A 25,313-nucleotide genomic window follows, 5' to 3' on the forward strand; every position below is an offset into this window, starting at 1 on the left:
AGGCAGTTGTTAAGTGAATCACGATAATTGTTAAGCAAATGCAACAGTTGTTAGCTAAATCCACTGTCCATAATGGCATTTGTTTTTGCTGAAAACTGAAAATAAATACCAATTTCCAGAAAACAAAAGTTGTAATCATGGTCATGTGACCAAGGGACACTGCAAAGAACCAGAAATGCAGATCAGTTTCAAGCATCCGAAATGTGATCACATGACCTCCAAACTTCACACCCAGGTCATAAGTAACACTGGGGAGGTCTGTCGTAACTTTGACTACATGAAGATTGAACACGTTTATTTACTAGGTTAAATAAAATGGATTTTATTGAAAATAGGGGAATCAAGCAAATTTCAGGATCTTATTCTTTTTGATCCTTTGTATTTCATCAAACCAGCTCCAAATATAGACACCGGATGTCCCATAGGAAGGTTAATAGGTATTGAATTTGTGAATGCTCCAACACTGGAAGTTTTTAAGAAGAGACTGGACAACCATTTGTCTGAAATGGTATAGGGTTTCCTGCCTGAGCAGGGACTAGAAGACCTCCAAGGTCCCTTCCAACTTTTTTTATTATTATTATTATTATTATTATTATTATTATTATTATTATTATTATTATTATTATTATTATTATTATTATTATTATTATTATTATTATTAAATTGTTGTGTGCAGCAAGGTGATTAATTTTAATATGCACCATACACATCTCATACATGTAAACAGAGGTAGGGCTTTAATTGCTCCAGGTGCCCCCACTATTTTGACACTGTTAGTCTTCCTCTGTAGATAGCCCTTTATAGATATTGGGAGCATGATGGATGTTGCTAACCATCTTTGTCTTTATGCAGAAGAGCTGAAAGAGAAGCTAAAAGAATATGTTGATGAATTGAACACACGGAAACCGGAGTTCATTAAGATGGTCCGCCACAGCAAACAAGAGGGGCTGATTCGATCTCGTGTTAGTGGCTGGAGGGCAGCTACTGCTCCAGTAGTTGCACTCTTTGATGCACATGTAGAATTCAACGTGGGCTGGTAGGTCTTGCTGCTTCTAGATCTGTGTTATTTCTTGTAGACTTGTAATTAAAAAGTGGGAAAGATCTTCTAATTGTGTATAGAGTAATGAAGCTGGGTAAATTAGTTTAAATATTGGTGGACAAAGTCCTTTTGATTCTCAGTTATGCAGTATTAAAAATCCACTATCAATTGGCCATCGGTTTCAGTGTAGTATTAATGTAAGTAAAAACTAAATTTGAAGCCTCACTAATTTTGATATGTTGAAAACCATGTTTTTATTCATGAAGAATAAGAATAAAGACTTCAGCCTTTATTAAATGGTTTTGTTGACATTTGATTTAATCAAAATTACATTATATTATGAGATCACTTAGTTCTCTACATTTTCACCAACTGGATGGTATAATGTAGCCAGAAGTAAGAAGATTACACCTATAAACACACACACACACACACACACACACACACACACACACACACAGAGAGAGAGAGAGAGAGAGAGAGAGAGAGAGAGAGAGAGAGAGAGAGAGAGAGAGAGAGAGAGAGAGAGAGAGAGAGAGAGAGAGAGAGAGAGAGAGAGAGAGATCCAAATCCAAGGCCACAGTTATCAGAGGCGCAAATACACTGAAATAAGGAACACAGAGAAAAATCAGAAAATATAAGCAGGTAAACAATGCCAGTATAATTCCCAGTATTAAATTAGTTTAAGAAGTAAAGATATATATGTTTAAAGTGCAGCACTATCACATATGTACATCTCCACTAATAGCAGAGCAGCTAGTTACAGTAGATGAAATGTAGTGCTAATGTAAAAGTTCAGACTTTTCAATAATTAATCATAAAATTGCCTAGCCAGTTGGTAAATGCAATGCTGCAGACTTTCCCTGCAATATTTTGGATTGGAATTTCCATCAGGAACATGGTAAATAGCCTTAGGAGAATTTTCATCCCAAGGGGCACTATAAGAGTTGCACTATAAGAGTTGCAATCCAAAACACTTGGAGCATTCTCACTTCTACTTTTAAGAACTTCTGTAAAATAGAACCAGTCTGAATACGGTGATGAAGAATGTTTTGGAACAAATTTGAATGCTGAAGCATCTGTTCTATGGCTTATTTGACTGATCAAATTCATTCAGACCCAGGGAATTCAGACCCAAATTCATTCAGACCTGGCTAGTGACCCAGGGAATTACTATGCATGGGCTATTATTCTACTAATGTTCCCCATTTTCACTTCCATACAATGCCTGAGAGAAATATAAAAGGTCATTGTTCTTCAGGCATTAAACTGAACTTTAGTTGAGCTGAAAAGACAATGGCCAGAGGTATTTTAACCTGAGAGTTCATGAACTTTCTGAATTGCTTCTCTGCACAATTTGAACTGCCTTATTCAGAAGAACTTTNCCATCTATGAACATTCTAAACATTCTTTCTAGCTGCAATAGTAAATATTTCCTGCATATTTGTCCATTCAGGCCATAGTTTTAGAACAGTCCAGGAGCAGGATTTTAGTAAACAAAATATCTCCTGGTTTCCAAATCAAGCACTATTTGAAGACAACAAAGCCTTCAGTCTTTCCAAATGCAGTACCTAATGTCTATTTTCTTCATTAATAGACTCCAATTATACTGTATTTTCTATTAAAATAACATCAAGGGAGGCATTTGCTACATAGAAAGTAGTGTTCCATTGCTATGGGAACTTTCATACAGGCTGTAATTAAATTTCTGCTGTTTGGAATTTGAAAGGCCAACATGGATTACTGTTGCGATGTTGAGTCCATTAGCATCTATCAGTTACCTTTAATTATTTGTGTTCTTCCCATCTGTTATTTAGACATTTTAATTAACAGCTTCCCTTTCCCCCACTTTTGTTTCTATTTTGATGTAAGACATTAAAAGGATAGAAGTATTTATTTAGTAAATAATTGCTCACTTCTCATATATATATATATGTATATGCGTGTTGAGGAGGGTGCATGGATCAAAGGTAAGAATCATCTGCTATCTATCACTGTTAAATTAATTATCTTCCTTTTCTTAAGGGCTGAACCGGTACTCACCAGGATAAAAGAAAACAGAAGACGAGTTATTTCTCCATCATTTGATAATATCAAATATGACAACTTTGAACTAGAAGAATACCCACTATCTGCCCAAGGATTTGATTGGGAATTATGGTGTCGATATCTAAATCCACCGAAATCGTGGTGGAGGTTGGAAAATACTACTGCTCCTATAAGGTAATGTGTATTTGTGGGCAAATTTTCAGGAAAAGCTGAATTAAAAGGCCCAAAAATAATGAAAGAAAATAGCCAAGTTTTGGTTCTTTAATTTGGTTATATACTATATCATATTGGATAAGGCAATGTCTATAAGCACCACATGGTTGTCATGCATATAGACTCCAGAATGAAATTGAAATCATTTAAAATTGTTAAAAAGGCTAAAATCTTATGAAGTCATACTGCTTATGAGGTTTATGGTCTCCAGAGATTTAGACAGAGAACACCCAGGCCATCACTTAAAATTGTGATAGCATATAGTATTTGAAAGGTTGCTGATCCATAGATCCATAACTTCTGTATAATAATCAATCTGGCTCAAGTACACTAAAGCTGCTTTTGCAATATTATAACTGAGGCAGAAGTCTTCACTTCTGCAATTATATCTTATAGTAAGTGATGTCATGTACATTATTCGATAAGTTGTCCACAACAATCATAATATCAGCAAGAAATTGACTGGAAGAGCGGACTTCAGTTTTATGCGGTAGCGACCAGTCGCGGGCTTGCGGATTCTCCACACCCCTGCAGCTAATTTCTTCCAGGGGACCCTAAATGGGTCTAAGTCACCCCAGAGAGGCGACAAAGAAAGAAGGGTGCTCCAGCAATTCTGGAATGGCGGCGGCCATTCTGTTCAACCTGGGGGAAGCCTTCTAACCCAACAGGAGAAAGGCTGGCCATGTAGCATCGAGCAGCCCAAGCTACTAGCAACTGAAGTCCAAAAGCACTAACCAGCACAATCGTGAACAGCGTGCTTGAAACTGGGTGAGGAATTTGATCTTCTCTTTTCTATTTTACATTTAATTTCCTGGAAAAGATCCCCAAGAAGCAAAATACTTCCGAAAGGGAAGGAGGGGGATTTCCGCCCCACCCTTATACTATCTTTACAACAAAAAAATTCCCAGAAAACAACAACAGAGAAGGAGCAGATAAAACAGATAAATGGATATAGAATTGAGAATAGAGACTTAAAGATGGAACTTAACAAAACAAGGAAACATGATTTAATCCTAGTGGGAAAAAATTCACAAGAATTGGAAAAAACAACTTATCCCTTAAGACTACAAAATAAATCTGAGGACAAGAAAACAGATCGGATAAAATGAACTGTAGAGATGTCAGGAACATCAGAGAGAAAGGAAATTATAAGAGAAGTGGAGAGAAAGAAAAAGAAAAAGATTTTCAACAAACATGGAAAGGCAGAAGTCCCGTACAAAGACACTTCTCCTGATTTAATTTTTATATCTACAGCAACATTTACGAACATACAGAAAAACATTTTGATTCAGCAAAATACATTGATTAAGAAAGATACTGGGCAAAAGAAAAAGACTAAAGTGGAAACTAAGAAAATAGATGATGGGACTTACCAGAGAGAATACTTAAAAAAGAAACATTTGTTTGAATATGGTTAAAGAAATAGGAAAGTTTTGGAATATATATGTCACTCTAAGAGGGATGAATTCTCTAAATATAATATAGTATGCTTTTTTCCCTTTTTTGTTCTCTTCTTAATATGAGTAATATAAAAAAGTTGAAATGAGTTAGATAAAGGAAATGTTTTAGATATTTAAATGTGATTGAATTTAAGAAAATTATAATGGATAAAAATGTTTTGAATAAGATTTAAAGGACTAGATGACTAGATGTATTAAATGGAATGTTTAAAGATTAAACATATTTTAATTATCGTTAAAATGAATAAGAAATTTAGGAAATAAATACATATTAGCTTAGGAGGGATATATATTTTAAGGAGTATGTTATTTTTTATCTTCTTTACTCTTGTTTTTCTTTCTTTTTTTCTACTGTTTTATCTATTCTTTAAGAAATGTAAAAGTATGAGATGGTTCATATGGAAAAATAGAGTTAAATTCTTAAATGTAATTAATTTTTGAGAATTGTACTAACTCAATGTTTGTAAAGGGGATATTTTGGGAAAAGGAAATCAACTAAAACTATTATGTGGATTATGGATTATAGAAATCAGTTGTTAGTGATTGTTTTACAAATGTAACCCAGACAACACACTGTTCACCAATTATTAAGTGAGTTATGTTTTTTTAAAAAAAATCAATAAAATATATTACAAAAAAAAGAAATTGACTGGAAGAAATATCAAATTATTTTCTGCAACATCACTAGGCTTTGTGTAAATGTTAGGAAAGCATAAATGTTAAGAAAAGAATGTATTTGTCATCAACCATATACTGAGCATTAACTCTACAGTCTTGGTAATTCCTTTGTCCACTTATGACATTATATTTCTGCACTAATTAAAAAAAATTAAAATGAAAACAAATGGAGGAAAGTCAACTCTGCAGATGAAGCATTCTAAAAGAGTTCACATTTGAAATGCTAGTTTCATAATTATGGCAGAAAACTAAAAATATGTTTCCATCTTGAAGACACCTGGAACAGATTCCTGTCAATATTTAAATGAGAGAACTGAAGCTGCTCTACAGCACAGCACTATATATCCCTATATAGGTAGTATCATGTAGAAAAAACATACATGTGATCATTTTTAATTTCAATTTGATGAAAAAAATGTGTTTTGTTTGTTTGCAAAGGAGAAGAGTATTTTATGAAATTTGCATGGATGGAATATTTTGTTCTAGTTCCAATTTAGCTGCAGAAGATTTCCACATGAGTGATCTGTTTTTCCAGCAGTCTGGCTTCTTATATTTCCATTAATCTCAAGGGAAGCATCATAAGGAACCACCTTCTTAAGGACATTCTTAGTTTAGGAAGTTAGAGCATCTAGAGAAGCTTCAGATTGATAGGAAAACATGCAACAAAAAACAACAGTATTAGCCTCCTGCCACTGTCAACAGTAAAGTAAGCTCCAAAACTCTTATAGAGAGAAATTCAAAATGAATTCTGAAATCCTGGGAATAAAGTAGCAAAATCTTTCACTGTGGCAGGAAACTTTGAAATACTGCAGGACAAAATTTGCCATCATATTAAAAGTCAATAAAAAAATAAGATTACTGTTCTGTACTTATATCAGTGCCTGTGGCTCTTCTGGATTTCATACAGAAAGATCCACAGAGGATTAGGTATGAGTAAAAAAGGCACCATCATGATAGTGTGACAGAACATTCATACCTTTTGTATATACATCATGTTATTGCATGCATGAAAGTGGCAGAGCTTATGGCACAGCGCTCCTTATCATTTTGAAGAAAGCTTTCAATCCTGTGGACACCTTTGATTTGTAGTGCTAACTTATAGATCACAAGGGAGATTAAAGGGAGATCAATCACACAGATGACTGAGGGATACTACATAATGTCTAGAAACTCACTCCAGGATCTAAAGAAATGAAATGTGAAAGTTTGGAAGCTTATGGCATAAGGTAGTTAATGGCCTGTGACTATCTACTGAGACATTTTCACTTCTAGTAAAAACATATTTATGTCATGACAAATTGGGATAATTTTCATGACATGGTCAGCTAGACCAGAGGTCCCCAACCTTTTGGGCACCAGGGACTGGTTATGTAGAGGGAGGTTTTTCCACAGACCGGAGGGGGCATGGTTTTATGTGCTGCCTGCATCCTGCAAATGGGACTATGCTTGTTTGTGCGGCCCGGTTGCTGGCATGCCACAGCCCAGTACCAGTCCATGGACCGAAGGTTGGGGACCCCTGAGCTAGACCATGTCCCCCTTAAATAGTTATGTAACTATGATCAGTGGCTCTTCGACAGTTTAGTGTGCTGGTCAAATGTAAAACTAGTTTCAAAATATAGTCATGCTAACTAGAAATGGTAGCTGCTTACATTTCAATTACACTTATATGTGGAATAACCGCTAACTGTGATTTAATATTGTCACATGGAATGAAGACTAGGAGGTGTTAGATGTGTTCATCTTAAACAGCAGGCATTGTTTAATGCTGTTTAATTTTTCCTATCAAAATTTAATTACATTAGTAGAGTAATTTATTTATTTGCAAGTAAAGGGAAGAACACATTAATGGGATAAATAGAATAAAAATATGAATGCTTAGGCATTAGCATCTCTTCAGGATATTCTTGTGATACTTCTATTCTAGAGCAAAAGAAATTAGAATAATGCTCATTACAGATCTGAAGGATAATATTAGTGATTGACTGATGTTTTCTTCATTCCAGCCTCCTATAGTTTTGTTATCATCACAGAGAATTTTAGGACTTGTGATTTTGGAAATCTTACGAACACATCAAGAACAGATGCCTCACCTTATCACAGCTTGATCATCATTGTCATAATGAATGCTAAATTGTTTCTTCTCTTCTCTAACAACCCTTGAACTTCTTTAATGAAAATCCAGTTGTTCCCCATGCTCTTCTTCTGCTCACATAATGATAATAGTGACATTTCTGTCTTTGACTCTGCATGTCAAAGTATGCTCTAGGATTTTTAAAAAAAATGAATTAATGCTCTTTCCTTCCTTGCTATATAAATACCATGGGGGCCTGACTCCTACTTTAAGAGCATTCCAAACTCATCAGACTGGTTGCCAAAATGTCTGGTCTTTCCTGAAGATATGTTCGGGCAGTAAATGAAATGGCTGCAAGAGGGTGGAAGCACAATGAAATGAGTTTTTGAGGACCATAAACAAGGGAAACACCATGCTGGGTTCAAGGGGTATTAAATATGTACATCAGTCTTATATTTTGATAGCATTGGAATCCTATATGTTTTATGTAGTGTTACTAGTTTTATTGTGGCATTATCTATGTTTACCTGTGGTTGTCTGCAGGTATGTGTATGGCAGATGAAAGACCGAATGGAGATGTATGAAAGAAAGAATGTATGAAAAGTTCAGTGTGGATGTCTTTTCTATATATATGATAGAGCAGTGTAGCACATCAGATTCAAAAGCAGAGGATGCTTTTGGAAGCAGAAGAATGGACAGATCGCACCTGTCTGCAACTCCTTCAACCAAACGTATACTTTCCAGGGAATTAGACAACAAACTGCAAAGGGCACAGTTATTTTAAGGAGTTGCAAAACAAGTGTCCCATGTGCTCCAAAGCATATTTTGAATCTGAAATGTTACACTGCTCTACCACATATATAGAAAAGACACCCACATTGAAGTTTTCATATATTTAACAGTGTGTACATGTTAGCACGTGCTAATCCTGTGCTATTTTCATTCTCAGTCATGTGAAAGCCAAAGAGGACATATTATATGCATAATGCAGAGTTTGTCCTTCCTTTATATGCTACAGCATATAAATTGATCAAATTAATAAATAATACTAGTATTAAAAATGAATAATGATTTTTAACTAACTCAGAAAGGAACATCTTTGTCCATGTCAAAAAGCAGTTTTTTTTTAATACAATTCATGTTAATTTAGCTTATAACTGAAGATGAGACAATGAACTGCTCTGAATTCATGAATTGTAGGCTTGCCTTAAATGATACACATCCAAAATCAATCTGTATGTTTTCATTATTTCTTTATTTTTTCAGGAGTCCGGCACTGATTGGATGTTTTATAGTAGACAGGGAATATTTCCAAGAAATTGGTCTACTGGATGAAGGCATGGAGGTCTATGGAGGTGAAAATGTGGAACTTGGGATCAGAGTAAGGAATCATCCAAATAAACAAGTTCTTTTGATCTGTTTATCCTTGGTATATGTAAGCATCACAAACAATAAAGACAAAGACTTAGAAGTATGCATTTTTACAAGTTTAGTGATTTTTGTTAAAATTAGCTTTCAAATTCAGTGTTGGCAATAACATTGTTTATGTATTGGAAAGCTGAAGAACTCAATATTACTGAATGCAAATAATATATTCCTGAGCTGGATCTTTCATATTTGGCTCCTTTCATGGGAAAAGCCAAAAACTGTATCACCAAACTTATTTAAACATTAGCAAAAACCGTTACTCTTATATCTTATATCTTTTCAAAAGATATCTGATTAACTTTTGGATTATGTCCTTGCATATTCCAATCCATGGTCATATATTCATAAGATTTTAACTATACATATTACCATTTTAGTCTACACTAGTTCTGGATCATTGCAATGTCCTCTACTACAAAGTGAACTTCCAAAGCCGAACGTGGCACCAGTTTTTTTATTTTTAATATTTATGATATTAATAGTTTTATTACAATTTTCATTTTCTTTTATTATTGATATTATTTTAATTCTTGACTGGGTGTGCCAGAGTTGGGTATAAGATGGGGAGTTATATAAATATGTTAAATAAATAAATAATATAATTACATTTAGCAGAATATGCACCTGTATCAGTTGGGAATTTTCCACTGAAAACTGTAATCCTCCAGTTCTTTTGATCAATGTAAATTACTTGAAGTCATCAATATATTTCTAATATTTATCAGCAAAGGTAAATTTTGAACATCTCACATTTCCTTGTTCAGACAGGAAAACTCTTAATGGGAAATTGTTTTCTTTGTAGCCATTTTGTTTAGAAGTACATTTGCATTCACAGGACCACTGACCAGCTCTATTAAGATACATTGGTTTGAATATCACTTAGCCACTAAACTTGTATAGCCTTGAAAATAGAATTACTGCAAAATCAAAGTGTAGAATTGTTTACACATTTTAAAAACTGGCGAGCCTACAAACATTTGTTGATATGCAGAAAAAAAAACTGTTTCTCCAAGATATTCCTGCTTGTTTAAGACAGTGGAACTATTTTAGAATCAGACAAACGATGAGATGGATGTGTCATTCTTTCTCTGGCTTTGCTGAAGGTTATTCTTCATAATGATACAATTTCTATTCCACAGATAAGACATATAGATTAGCCACAGTCTATATGCTTTTGGTATCTTAACACTTCCCTCACAAAATATAATCTTGTTGCATTTTAGCAGGCCAGCTCATTTATAGAGTAAGTAAAAGTACTTCTAGGAAGATAGCAGTTTTTTTGTTCAAATTGTTGTATTAAAAAAAAAAAGTGGGACCATGTTTTTATAGTTCAAAAACTTGTTCCTTCAATAGGGTCGGTTTGAACTAGAGACAGAGACTTACTTATGAAGAAACATGCATTGATTTATTGACATTTATGGTTAACCAGAGGCAAGAAAGATTCACCTAAAGAGGTGTGGGGTTACAGACATTTAAAAACCAAGCATTCATCAGATTGGATATATTGCAATTACACTGGTTCAGCAAAAAAATATTGGTTTAATTTCCTCTACAACTGGTATATTTGATTACTCTTTTGGCTTCTATGAGTAGTCTATTGAATGCAAGGTAAATTAAATTAACACTTTTAAAAAAAATAGAGGTTCTTTAGTGCAAGAGGCCATTTACATTATTCTCCTTCAGATATTTTTCTAGAAGAGCTTGTGTCCCAGCACTGCCACCATAATTCTTTTCCCTGTTAATCTCCAAGCAGCTGCTTTACATTCTTGTGGATAACACTTTCACTTATCTTGTTAGCACCTTGTTATTTTAACAATGGCTACAAATTCCAGATGACTGCCTACTTGGCTGCCTGCTCCATAAAGTCTTCTAAATAGTATGTCTGTTCCCAATTCATTGTTATTGTTATGACTAATGTTTTAGGGCTCCATCTAACACCCCACCCAAGTATTTAATGCAAGATTTTTTTCAATAATTTTACTAAAAGGAGAGGTAACATTATACAAAATTTAATTGCACACATTGCATCTTCACCTTCAGTGGCTTATATTATTGTAATTGATAGTAATTGTCTAAAAACCACAGTGCATTTCAAGGCACAACTGACTGGGATGAGTTAAGAGAAATAGGCTTCTGATATATCCTATCATTCTTGATTGGTCAGAAGCTTGTGCTTGGGATCCTATGCTGAACCCATCATCTTATATCTGACATAATAGTCTACATTGCATCCTTTGCCATTAATCATTTGCTTGAAACCATTGAACAGAGGTATCTGAAAGCATGAGCGGCAGTATCATCAATGTGATAGCAATATTTGATTGTATATGATTTCCACATATTAATTCTCTAGACTAGAGCAGGGATGGGCAACTATGGCCCCTTTACAATCTATGGACTTCAACTCCATGGCTGGCTCAGGAATCTGGGAATTGAAGTCCACTGGTTGTAAAGGGGCTATATAGTTGCCCACACTTGCTCTAAAGCAGGCATGTCAAACTCACGACGTCATGTGATGTCGTGTGACATATCGTGACATATCGCGGTTTCCGTATGATGCATCCGGCCCGTGGGCCGGCAGTTTTACATGCCTGCTCTAAAGGCTGTAAAATTCCTGCCTAGGTTCTTGGGGACATTTCTAGAAAGAGACAAAAATGTTGGGTAATGTTCTTATCTACTGTAGATAGAAGAATATAATTTTTTTCCTTCTGGAAAGCCAAGTTGGAGGTTATTCTAACCTTCCTTTGAGGTTTTTCCTCTCTGTATTAACAGAATATAATTGGTGGAAGTCTAATGTCTTTTACCAACCTTGTTTACACATTGGCTGTGACTGTATATGGGGAAAGCTGAACTAGAATCAATTAGGTATGCTTTAATTTTTTTCAGACCATACTCTGAATTTACTTCTTGCAGGGAACAAACATCACTTTCTCCAGAATGTGGCTATTTATATCTTTACTGCAGCAAAGTTACTGAGTTATATTACAATGTATTAGCTAGCTGTGCATTTCTGGGCCCAAATCAAAAGTTGGTACTGGCTTTTAAATTTTCCATAGATTAAACCCAGCTGAATCAAAGACTGTCCACTCATATGATTCTGTTTTGGATGGCCTTCTTTTCGGCCCGTTACTAAATACCATAACAGATTAATTAGCCCTTCTAGCAGATGTTAGTCCTTCTGCAACATTGAGCTTCCAAGCTATGAATCCTCCTTCTTGTATTTATACCTTACATTTCTCTTCACTGAATGCGATACTCTACATTTCCCCCTTTTGAAAGCAAACCTATGATGTTTAAAGCTGAGAATTGTTTAATTATTATTATTATTATTGCTTCCATTCAGTCATATCTAATTCTTGCAAGTCCCTGCAATTTTCTTGGCAAAGTTTTTCAGAAATAGTTTGCCATTGCCTCCATTTTCCTAGGGCTTTGAGAAGGTGATTGGCCCAAGGCCTAAGATGGGACTAGAACGCTGTTTTCTAACCTGATGCCTTAATCACTAATCAAACCGGCTCTCAAAAGAAGACACAATTGTCTATGTAAAACTTCACACACAGTGAAGGCTGCAAAAGAACTCTACAGTCACTTTTATTCTATACTCTCTAGTCCCTGTTTTTCCTCAGATTAATAAATGTGAACAGATGAAAGGGCAAATTCTTTGCAAAAGTATATTACAGACAAGAGATGGCTACAACTTCCACAGTAGTAAGCAGTAAATCAAGATAGAATCGAAACAGTTCCACAGAAAGCTGGCTTCTCTTTTTGAATTTGTGCACTGTGTGTTGAGCTGAGTGGCTTGATAGCTCTGTACACTGGCAAGGAATTTAATCGGTCATCCTTATGAGACCTTCCTAATAATTTTCATGACAGAATATGGCCACAAATCTCTCAAGTAATATTCTCGGCAGACAATTCAGCATGCTCAGTAATGATGTTAACACTGACGGACAGGGCAAGATAAAGGCACATGATTTGGCGTGAGTAAAACTTTGGAACATCTGCTGAATCATTTAAAGAATTAGAAATTCTTTTTCTAATCACTCCACAGGCCCAGCCTTGCCTATATAAAACTATATTCACATTTGGAACTCTATAACATGCAAGGGTAGCAAAACATTTTCTTCTAGCTGCATCAAAATACATTACAGTGCTTTAGCAGCATATAAACTACAGGGTTATAATGGATTGATAATTCCAACAGTATATTTAGCATTTCACATAATGTTCTAAACTAACCTTAGCTGAATATAAATACATGAATATTTATAATGCAATCTTATGGGAAGCAATAATACAATAGTTGTTAGACAATACAAACGTCTTTTGTTTTTGTCTCCTATGTAGAATAGATCTGCAACTAAGAAATGAATCTCGGGGAAGTTAACAAGATCTCCATTTGCTTAGGAACAATATCTTCCAAAATAAAGGGAGAAGATTACTACATATTTCATAATTTTAAGATAGTTAGATTAAAAGTCATGGATTGATGTTTGTATGATGAAACATTGCCCCCTGGAAAATAGTCTAAAGAACAAAGAAAATAAGAGTTATGATGAACATTATTATTATTATAAAAGTAGAGATTTAACATTTGCTCCTAGCTCAAAATGCACAACAGGAGCAACCTGAGAAACAGTGTCTGGAGATTTAGAAAAGTTTTAAATCGCTCAATAAATTTGAGTGATTGTTTTAAAATTTTCAAACAAATCTGAGGTTTATGAAGGCCAAAGCTTCCCATACTTATAGAAATGCATGTAGTTGCTTTTGAGCTGCATCCCTTTAAAATCGTTTTGTCCTTTTCAAATGCTTATTCAACAATGCTTTGTTGTTTAGATGTGATAATAATTGGCAGTATTGTTTCCCTTGCTGTGGGCAACACAGGTAGCACCGTCAAATAGGCTGAGGGGGGAGGTGGAATGGAGAAGGTGGGCAATAGAAAGAGGTGTCCATAAGGACTAAGATGTCCTTTTAAAAAAAAATGGAGCTTCATGTTACGTACTAAGGTGAAAGAATCAGGGATTAATTTGCTGGTCTTCTTCCATAAAAATAAATCAGTTCTTAGATCATGTCAAGTGCTAATGCACTCAGAAACAATTGTCACAGGGCTTTTTCAGATCAGAGATCAGCAACTATGAAGCACAGCTACCTTATAGAAAAAATGGAAAAACTAAAGATCTCTTTTTTCACCTTACTGTCTCCATACCACCACTTACTAGGAACTCAGAGATTGCCTGAAAGCAAAGATCAATGTGATTTGAGGGCAGCAATTGTGAAGTAGTGTTGGATGAAGACAAGGGAGACTGAGCCAGTCTATACCCCCATCTCTCTCTCTCCCTTTCTCTATAAAAAATAATAATGCTCCCCCTTTCTTCTCCATTCTGTCATTTAAAAAGTTAATTTCCTGCCCAAGACTCCAGCATATCATAACTTTGTAGATGCCTACTTCGACCAGAAAAAGTTCAGGCCTACCTGCTTCAGCACAGAAAAAAAGAAAATCCATTCTGAATTATCCTATTCTATTTTGGGAAATGTGAGTCAGACGAATCTAATGAATATCCTTAGCACGTTTTCAGCAAGTGTTGATAATCTTTTCCAGCAGTTTTCACTGATAGGCAGGAGCATTTTTAGTTATTAAAAGCCACTTATAAACATGGGAATCAAAGCCAAAGGTCATCTAGTTCAATATCCAGTATCATATACTAAACTACTTGATGCCCTAAGGAAGTTCATAAGAATTGGCAGGGGGGTAATAGTGCCTTTCTGCTTTTTCTTCTTATCATTTCTTCTTATTAATATATGCTGCTTAATGATTGTGAAAGCCATTTTGGTCTAGTGGTTAAAGTGCTGGACTAGAGGAGAACCTTGACTGTTAGTATTGTTTTGGGTACAAAATCAGCTAGGTGATTTTGGATCATTCATTTCTTCTTAGCCCTAGGAAGATGGCAGTAACAAATTACTTCCAAAAAGTTGCCTGGAAAACTACATGGACATATGGTTGCCAGGTGTCTAGTCTGATTTACAGGCAAAACTACAAAAAAATTAATCCCCATGATTCCAGAGATAGTAAACATCCATCAAGTCCAATAGTCATTAATAAACTAATGTTCCATGACTTTGTCTGATCTCCTCTTATATTTAAATGTTTAAAATATTTAAAACATTAAAATATTTTAAATTAAGGTGAACAACTTTTTAGTAGGCCTCCCAAACCTTTACCTGCGGAAGACAAAAAATAAATAAATTCACTTGGATTTTCTGTTTTGGTGAAAAAGAGTTATATTCGTCCTTTTGTAAGGATTAGTATGAAGCTGTCTTGTATTTCTTGCCAAAAATGATGGAAAACTACGCTAATGTCTTTTGGACAGAGAGGAAAAAATATTGAGGATTTGCAGGCAGTCCTACCGAGACAAATTATCAGCCCGGTTTAAACTGCGCAAAGCCTATGTATAGAAGAAAATATTGAATTGGAAACATTGAATTGACCTTCCTACCATTGCTTTGTAAATCTGATTAAAATAAATCATATTTCAGTCCTAGATAAATGTGCTTAGGAAAATGCTAGTGATAGCTCTTTACTTAACTACTTAAATGTTGTGCCTGTTCTTGGTGTTTCTGGGTTAAAGTTAAGCATATTTGTATTGTTTTTCATATGTAGAGGAACATTTACTGGCCATCATGAAATGTCTTTTTCTCTACTTGCCATATAAATGTTTTAATTAATGTGATGTGATTGACTGTAGTGGAATCTTTTTATTTGCTGTTATTTTACTGTTGTCATATGGTGTAACAGCATGTCAGAGATTGTTCACAATTGCAGCTCCAGAGGTAGCTTCATTGTGCTAGAATGGCTCCAGTCTACTAGGATGATATATGCATTTACAAAGCATTTTGTAGACATATGGCTTCAGTGACTTGCAGCATTTATGAATAATAATTACTCCACGAGGTAAACAGCCAATATATCCTTTATAATTGCATAATTATAACATGGATATTAGCCTGCTCTGATTTCTCTTATTTCTAGCTTATGAAAATGAGGATACCGAGGCTTTTAGACTTGCAAATGTAACTACAACAGAATGTAGATAACCATAAAATGAGTTGCATGTTGCATCAATAAGTCAGAGAAAAGCACTATACCACAATCTTAAGTTCATTTTATAGAAAGTCATAAAAACAATGTTCTTTGCAATGAACTGAGTTTATAAATAAATCATTGTAACAAGTCTGCCCATTATAAACTGCATGGCAGGACATTATTTCCTTTTCAAAACCTTAACTTCAGTAGCAGGGCACCACAACTTTCTGATACTCTGATCATTTATCTTTCACTTTTCACCTTTTTGCTTCAAATACCTGTCTCTTGCCTCATTGTTGTAACACAAAACACTTCATCTGTATTATTACTTGTTATAATTCCTTTGCACTTAGTTGCTTCTTCAGTGCCTCATTGTACTTCAGAATTCCTTTGCTCCCTAGTCTACTGGGTAATGGGCAGGGGGGGAAATGGTGTTGTAATGGTAAGTTTTTGTTTTTCTCATGGACTAATTAGCATTTCACAGAGGTAGTTCCTAAGATGAATAATAGAAATCCAGCAGTCTTCTATTCACATAAGGTAGGGAAGAGAGTTCTCCTCCTGATTCTTCCATCTACCTCCCACCCAGTTGAAGAGAATGCTAGCTAGGATGAGTCTGTTGCCTAAACCGAGGACATTCAAAAGCAAAAAAGCATGACACAGGTTTGCATAAAATGTGCACATGCCAGTACCAGTATTCTCTGTTGTGACGAGCTGTTTTGGATTTCTACTCAAATAATTGAAATTATTTCTCAACCTGCATCTATGGATTTCGTTAAAAAAAACAACAACATTGTGTCTAAATTCAGTGAGGATTGTCTTCATATGAGCAGAGTGCTTGCTTTGTCTCCCATCCTGAAGCTAACTGTGGATGAACAATTAGAGAACTCTGTTCTAATGGTGTTGTGTTTTGTGTCTCACTGACTGCTAGCCATTCTCTAGAGATTCAAACAGAGTTCTTCGCTTGCTACAATGGAGATCTGTTTCAGTGCATAGTATGCCCTTCATCTGGATTTGTAAGGAAGATCAAAAAAAGGTTTCATAGGTTACTCTCATAAATAAGATTGCCAACAATACACTCTCCAGTACAAGGCTATAATTGCTAGATGTTAAGAAGCAGGCAAAAGGTCCCTCCTCCCCACAGTTGATGAACTAGTGAGGAAAAACTTCAACAGCAGTCTTTTTTCTGTTGATGATGTAGAGCAGGAGTTTGACATAAGAAATATTTGGTAGGATTTAGTTGAGGTTTCCTCAGTATATTTCCATGGGATTAGAATAATTACAAAATTGCTTCATGGCCTGAATATCATGAACTCTATTGCCTGAAGGATTGGAGGATATGATTTCAAAATTATTGGCATTGCATGACAGAAATAGCCCTATTTTGAAAGTACTGCAAGAATTATTTTTCTGTCACTGTGTTCCAATTGCCTTTTTCTCTGTGCAAAGTTGATTTCAGTGGCTGGCTCAATTTGTCTGTGTCATGCCTCCAGGGGCACAATTTTTTCTTCTTTTCCTTTCCCCATGAATGCCTTAGTAGGCTTCCTGTAGTTACAGCAGGCATAATTTTACATAGTGGCAGCATTATTCATTGTCTGTCAATTATCTTTATGATCTCAGTGTTTGGGGGAAAGAAAGCACGTTACTAAAAAGTCCTGCAAGCAAAAAAAAAAAAGGTGAGTAACCCAGTATCTGATCTAAATACTAGTTTGACCCATTTCTTTTTGTCATTAGATCAATGAATTTGATTCTCTGTGGGTTACAGTGGGAGAAAGATGAGTATATTTTAATATACCAAATCCAGACCCTTTCACTGAAAATTGCATTCTAGTGATCATAGACTGAAATTGAGGAGGGCAATTGGAAGGGTGTCAATTTCATCATGAAGTAAATTCAGCAAAGGGTTGGTGAAGCTTCTCCCTAGAAATTTGAACAAATTCTGCAGGCAAATATTAGGCAAGCATACGACTGGTTTATATTTCAAAGAGTTCTCTAACTTCTTTTTCCATTTCCCTTTAATCTGTGACCATTCTATTCTTACTCTTCTCCTCCTCTACTCTGACTTAGTTCATGCCATCTCCAGTTCCCTTAATAATTATTAACTGATTTTTAAGAGAAGGAGAGGAGAAAACAAAATAGAATACAAGATTAACCTGTTGTTATTTCTTTACATTGCTATCATGTCTGGACACAATGAAGACTATTGCCTCTGATGAAATAGAATAACAGAGTTGGAAGGGATCTTGGAAGTCTTTTAGTCCAACCCCCTGCTCAGGCAGGAAACCTTATACCATTTCAGACAAATGGTGGTCCAATCTCTTCTCAAAAACTTCCAATGTTGGAGCATTCACAATTTCTGGAGGCAAGTTGTTCCTGTTTCTCCTTAGTTCTAGGTTGCTTCTCTCCTTGATTAGTTTCCATCCATTGTTTCTTGTCCTGCCTTCAGGTGCTTTGGCGTATAGCTTGACTCCCTCTTCTTTGTGGCAACCCCTGAGATAGAGGAACACTGCTATCATGTCATCCCCTGTCCTTCTCTTCATTAAACTAGACATACCCAATTCCAGCAACTGTTTTAGCCTTCAATCCCCTAGTCATCTTTGTTGCTTTTCTCTGCACTAGCAGTGCAGAATAGTGGCCTGATTTTAGGACAGGAAAATCTGTACTCTCCAAACATCCCAATAATTCCCTCAAAATCCAGTAATATCTAACAGTTAATGAGACTAACAGTTCTTATTCAGTCACTGATTTATGTCCTGCTCAGTTATTATTTAAACCAGACTAAATAAATCCCTGCCCAGTTCCACTGAGGTCATTCAAATGACATTGGCTTCCTATAGGCAGTTGGGTCTTTGTTGCAACTGCTTTCAGAAAGAAAGCTAGTCCTTTGTGGAACTAAACCTAGTTCTAAAAGAGCGCCAAATTGAAGCCCTGTAAAAGATGAAAGAAGCAGATTGAGAAGAAAAGCATGGAAAAAGCTATTACCATGCATATGAAGCTTAGGATATTATGCCATGTCCATGCTTGAGTTATATTTAGCATGGAATAAACAGACTATACCTGCATGGTGGGAAGACGTTTATACAAAAGCCATTAATTCACAGTTTAGAGTCCTCCTTTCATATTGAATTCCTGGAATTTTTTTCTGGAAGATAGTTTATTTCATCTATGTTTTATAATCATAGTTGAATGAAGATTTTGAAAATGTCTGAGCATATGCAAGCCTTTGGAAAAGTATGAAATATACGTTCTAATTGTTCTAGGCATTAAACAGAACTATCCATAGCTTCTGCAAAGACTGAGTTGAAAGGGTTTCACTGGGCATGAGGCACATGTGGCCACAGAAATGTTGGTAGACTACAGTTCTCACCTACACAGAGAATCATAGTTTGCCTGTGTCATGCTGTGAGTATACAGCAAAGGCAGGATCTAACTCAACATCTTCCTAGGTTATTTTCTCACCCACAATATACATTAGTTAGCCCCAAACCAGTCTTTTCTCTGCATCCAGTATAAATTCTTAGTTGCTTTTATTGTCTTTATCATACCTATCATGGAGTCAAGCAATGGATAATAACTGTGTGCTTTTGTTTTATTTTTTTGTTTATTTTTGGATGCTGGATGCACTTAGGCCAACATTTGTAAAACATTAGTTGCATTAATCCTTATAAATAATTAGACCGGATTTTGATTCTGTTCTGTGCAGCCAGCTAGTTGTATCAGCCCTTGCCTTGACAGCTACTGCTTAACATTTAAGATCTGAAATGAATTCATGCTTCTTGAAGCAGTGTAATTAATGAGACTGCAGAAATAGAACAAAGACTGACAGTGTTTAGACAAGAAAGAGAAGACCCACAGGTTTGATTAATTGGAGTGTGCCAAGGAACTGAGTAATTGCTGTTTACAAACCATATTGTAGCACATGTTAAATCAGGCCAATTGTGTACGTGTGTATGTGTGTGTTATAAGCAGGTGCAGTTTAATTTTGCAGTTAAACAATAGAATTATTAGCAAAATGAAAGATATGGTAAAGTGGAATATTAAACATTGCCTTCCTTATTTCCAATTCATTAAAAAAGATCAGGACTATTCAATACCAATACAGCCCCCGCTGTACAGATTTATATTTCACTGGGTTTCAAGAATTAACAGTAGCATAATTTGACATTTTATATATATGAAGAAAAATACAATTTCCACACAATATACTGATGTGTAAAAATGGGAAAATGTCATACAGTTGTTCCTAGAAAACTTGACATCTTACTCTCATTAGCTTGGAGGCAGCCTTGAGAATAACAGATTAAAGAATGTAAAACAATAGAAAAGAGAAAAGAAAATCTTATTGTCATCCTTTGAATGACTGTGAATGAGGCTGGGTCAATGAGACAGGCCATCATTTATGAACCCATCTGCTTACAGACAGTCCACTGCTTTAGCTGGAAATGCAAAGAAATGAAGTTCATGGCACCAAAGATATCTCCAGGCTTCTAATTTAATTCCACAGAGATGCCAAACTTGGTCTCATAATACTTTCAAATTGTTGGTCATTGGTATAAAACAATTATGCACCGTAATGTGAGAAGTAGCAAATGTGATCTACACATTTGTGAAATTCCAATGTATGGAAGAAACAGAACTTGTGGCTAGAATAATCCATCTGTACAGTGTATAACAGCACTACTATATAGGTGAAAATGATTTTTAGAAATACAGGTTTTTATATGTTTTGTTCATATCATTTATGAAATTGGACTCCTTCTATTGGAAATTACGATTATAAAGAGATACTGTTCAGTTCTCCTAAATTTCAGACAATGATTTGGGAGGAAAAAAGTAATTATGCATTTGGTCTTAATTGGATAATTGAATGGTAAAATGGTGTTATTACTCTTAAAACCAGATTTTCAAATGTCCATCTTATTAAGTCAAGTAGTAAAACCAGAATATGAATATGTTCTTATGCCATTATGTGGCATGTGCTAGTCAGAAAAATAACAAAATAACAGAGCTGGAAGGGAAGTTGAAGATCTTCTAGTCCACAGGTGTCAAACTCGATCGCGTCACGTGACATATCACAACATTTTTTGCAGGCCGGGGTGGGCATGGCCTGCACGTGACGCCTCCGGCCTGGGGGTCACCAGTTTGATGCCCCTATTCTAGTCCAACCCCCTGCTCAAGCAGGAGACCCTACACATTTCAATCAAATGGTTGTCCAATCTCTTCTTAAAGACTTCACATAAAAGCAGTTTTATGGCAATTACAGCAGAGGGTTAAACAAAACAGAAACCAAAGGAATAAAAGTCAAAGAAAACTCCACCTCAATATGGCACATAACTAAGATTTTTCACTATGCATTTATATTCAATTGGGGGAGGGCAATAGTGTTTCTATAACAATCAATATATAAGAGGCAGTCAGTTACCAGAGAATTAAAACTCCTAATGTAATGTGCTACTTTAAAGAAATGGTGGAAGGGATAAATTTACTATTCCTTTTACTTTTAATAACAGCATTTAAGATTAGTTTTGCAAACCCTGGGAAGCACCAAAACATCCTAACATATGGACTGAATAGAAAAATATGGACTTTAACATTTACTGTGAAATTTACTGTGTTGTAAGCCTATAGAACTCAAACAAAAATGGATCTTATTCATAAACTTTTGGCATGTTATGTTTCAGGATAGAAACTTTTATCTGTTTTATCTTATGATTGCATTTTTGTTTTACTTTCTGTCTCTATTTTCTGTTATAACAAATAGTGTTTTTTGTATTATATAAAAAAAATGAAAACAAATGATATGTACTGCCAGAGGAAAATCTATTAACATTCACAAGCATCCTTTATTCTTTGTTGTTGTATTAATGCAAAAGAGTTTATAGGTACTTTTAAAAACATTCTTCACAAATGTATATGATATTAATAATGTCTTATTGCTTTCCATAACAGCTTGATATGAAACGAAAAGTGCCCCATTCTTTGTTTTTGCTATATAGCAAAATTCTATTAGAGATAAAAAGACAAGCTCTTGCGAGCATAAATGGTGAAGTTAATATAAGGTGGAGGACCAATGAATTTTTTGTCTTCTAGCATATGCTGGAGGTAATTAGGGAATGACTCACCCCCCCCAAAGAAAACAGAGCATCACTCTTATAAACAACCTAAACTTTTCCCATATTTGCTTAGTGTTTAATGTTATTAAATATTTATCCCAGTGTTTCTCAATCTTAGCAGCTTTAAAATATGTGGACTTCAATCCCCAGGATACCCCAGCCAGTGTGCTGGTCTATTGTATTGTAGTCAAATGGTCTAAATATGTAAAATAGGTACTGAATGTGGCATAATAGATGAATGAAAAGGAAAGGGAAAGTATTTCATTTCATGGACTTCTTTGGCAACAATATGAAAATGGTTCATCATTGCCTTTTTCGGCTTCTTAATTTATTCTACTGCCTGGTTTTCTCTCATCCAAGGATTAAATAGGACTGTTAGCCCATGCACATTATTCAAGGTATTGTCACCAGTTAAGAACCTGAGTATGAATAGGAAATGAACAAACCTGGCAAAGTGAATTTTGATATTCTGATTGACTGGTCAGCTGACTTATTTCAACCAGTATGATATGAGATTTAGTTTAAAAAATAAAACAATCCAGAAAGTCCAGATTTCATAGTAGGGCTAAAAGAAAACGACTTCCCAAAATTCTACCTAACAGTATTTAAGGATATTCCAGGGATGAGGTAGAATTATTCAGTTTGAAGGCCCTATGTTAATGTACTTAAGATGGTATCTTATCCTCTCATTTTTGTCTAAAACATAATTTATACAAATAATTTCCCTCAAATGGGTAGGTCAAAAGTAGTACATTCAGCCTTGTATGAGTTACTTGATTTTTATTTTATTTTTTTGCTTCCCTGAAGTTCAGGTACCCAGATTCAAATTCTAAATAGGGAAGTGACAAATACTGTATATCACTAAAATTTAAATACAACTTATTTTTTTAATACCAGAAGTGAATTTATATATAGTGCTTTCATACACTATGAGTTATAGTATGTATACAACCAGGAGAGATTCCTAAACATTGTAAAATCTGGTAGAGGGACTATTGAACAGTTGGTAGAATGAATCTATACAATATAGCAAAATATTTTTTTTTCTAGGTCTGGCAGTGTGGCGGTAGCGTTGAAGTGCTGCCTTGCTCTAGGATTGCCCATATTGAACGAGCCCATAAGCCATACACAGAAGATCTAACATCCCATGTCCGAAGAAATGCACTAAGAGTGGCTGAAGTTTGGATGGATGAATTCAAAAGCCATGTTTACATGGCATGGAATATTCCTCAGGAGGTAGGCTATAAATGGACATCAGGATGACCATATAGTCTTATGCTTCAAACCACTATCCATTTCAATTTCATAAAGTTTCTTTAAGAATCTGTCTTGTGAGACCAAGTGATAGCAGATAGCCACTAATACAGGGGTTCCCAACCCTTGGTCCATGGACCAGTACCTGACCGCAACATGCCAGCAACCGGTCCACACAAACAAGCAAAGCCCCATCCGCAGGATGCAGGCAGCACATAAAACCATGCCCCCTCCGGTCCATCGAAAAACCTCTCTCAGCGGAACCGGTCCCTGGTGCCCAAAAGATTGGGGACCTCTGCACTGATACATATCACTGACCAGCCCTCTCAACAGAGGGGGAAGGGTAAGACACCAATCTCCTGCCTACAACTCAGCCCTTACAGTAATTCCAAGAAGAGTCCACCACCATTTGACTCTGATAGAGGTGGCCCCGAAGGGGCAGATAAACTCCCAAGTGGCCTCAGGAGCCCTAGAGAGAACACTAACAACCAGATGTCTGCAAAGATATATCAGCCTTCCACCCCACCCCTCCTGTCAGAACTAATCCTTCTAACACCCACACCATACTGTCAGAGCCGATGAAACTTCTTGGATGAGAAGTGAAATGTCTTCTTCTTCCTCAGGAAAAAAAACAGTCCAGTTGCATTTTGCAAAAGCAGCTTTGAGACAATTATGACCTGAATGACTGAGAATCTCCACAGACAGTTTCCAATATATATATATATTGCTAAATTGGGAAGCCTGCTGAGAGAAACATATAAGCCCAAGTCAAGATGTCCCTTAACCAAGTGCAAGATGATTATCAGTTAGAAACGGTCATTTTACAATTATAGTCCGGCTGCAATTACATTTAATTCTTTCAGCAACTTTATAGTACAAGAACCAGATTAGGATAATTGTATAATGAAGATAAGATCATTTGGTTCAGCAATGAATGTTCATCACATTATTTATATCACCTGAAACTTTGCTCAGTTGTACTTCTAATTGATTTTTATAGGAGTGTAGGAACAATGCTCAGAACACAATAAATATTAGCTGAACATTAAAAATCAATTCCACTCAATCAATTAATCAATAAAAGTACATCAAGATCATAGAGAGAGAAATTGAGAGTATTGAAACAAAAGAACAGTCCCCGGACCTGAAGTCTAATATAGAACTGGTCTGTTTGGGGAACCCGCCCCCCTACTTCCATAATATATATAATTTTATTAGCTTGCATCATGTAGCATAAAATAATATTTTATTAAAATACAGGTAGTGTCAACGCTGCAACAATTCTGGCTGAAGCCATTCCTGCTTCGTTTTTGGTTGCCACAGTCCGGGGGAGGGGATGAGTGGTTTTAAGGTTAGACTAAACAATAAATTGTCCCATGGGAACCAAGGTCATTGCTGCTTGGATTTGGCGGGATGAGCCTTTCGTTAGAAAGCCCGCCAAAGTAGTTTATTGGGGAATGTGATTAATGACATTGTACTGGGGTGGGAAGTTCAATTTTGTAACATTGTAATGTTTGGGGAGGAAACTCCAGTCTTGGTTTCACTTTTGACTGTGCCGATACTTTGTAGCCAATAAATATGTTCTTTAAGGAAAACCTCTTGCCTTGGAATTCTGTTTTTACTGGTCTCATCTATTGGAACCATGACAGGTAGTCCTTGACTTACAACAGTTCATTTAGTGACCAAAGTTACAATGGCACTGAAAAAAGTGACTTATGACTATTTTTCACACTTACATCCATTGTACCATCCCCGTGGCTATGTGATTTATATTTGGATGCTTGACAACTGGTTCATATTTATGATGAAAAGTTTAAATTTTACATTGAATTATAACTTAAAAGAAAACTTTTACAAGGTGATGTATCACTGTTATTTATCACCAGATAAGCTATCTAGAATGTATAAAGGTATTTCAAATGAATGCTGGAAA

General features: G+C 35.5%; 1 protein-coding gene across 1 annotated transcript in view; it reads left to right on the top strand.

Moving 5' to 3' along the window:
- The window catches only part of GALNT18 (polypeptide N-acetylgalactosaminyltransferase 18), a 318,489-nt gene that overhangs the window by 242,622 nt on the left and 50,554 nt on the right, over window positions 1–25,313 (top strand). The window contains exons 4-7 of the mRNA XM_015832460.1: window positions 853–1,036; window positions 3,065–3,262; window positions 8,777–8,891; window positions 23,177–23,362. Coding sequence (XP_015687946.1) covers window positions 853–1,036; window positions 3,065–3,262; window positions 8,777–8,891; window positions 23,177–23,362 — 683 coding nt within the window. The remainder of the gene's footprint in view (window positions 1–852; window positions 1,037–3,064; window positions 3,263–8,776; window positions 8,892–23,176; window positions 23,363–25,313) is intronic.

Source organism: Protobothrops mucrosquamatus, unplaced genomic scaffold (assembly GCF_001527695.2).
Source record: "Protobothrops mucrosquamatus isolate PMUCROS unplaced genomic scaffold, P.Mucros_1.0 scaffold_27, whole genome shotgun sequence".
Classification (NCBI taxonomy): domain Eukaryota; kingdom Metazoa; phylum Chordata; class Lepidosauria; order Squamata; family Viperidae; genus Protobothrops; species Protobothrops mucrosquamatus.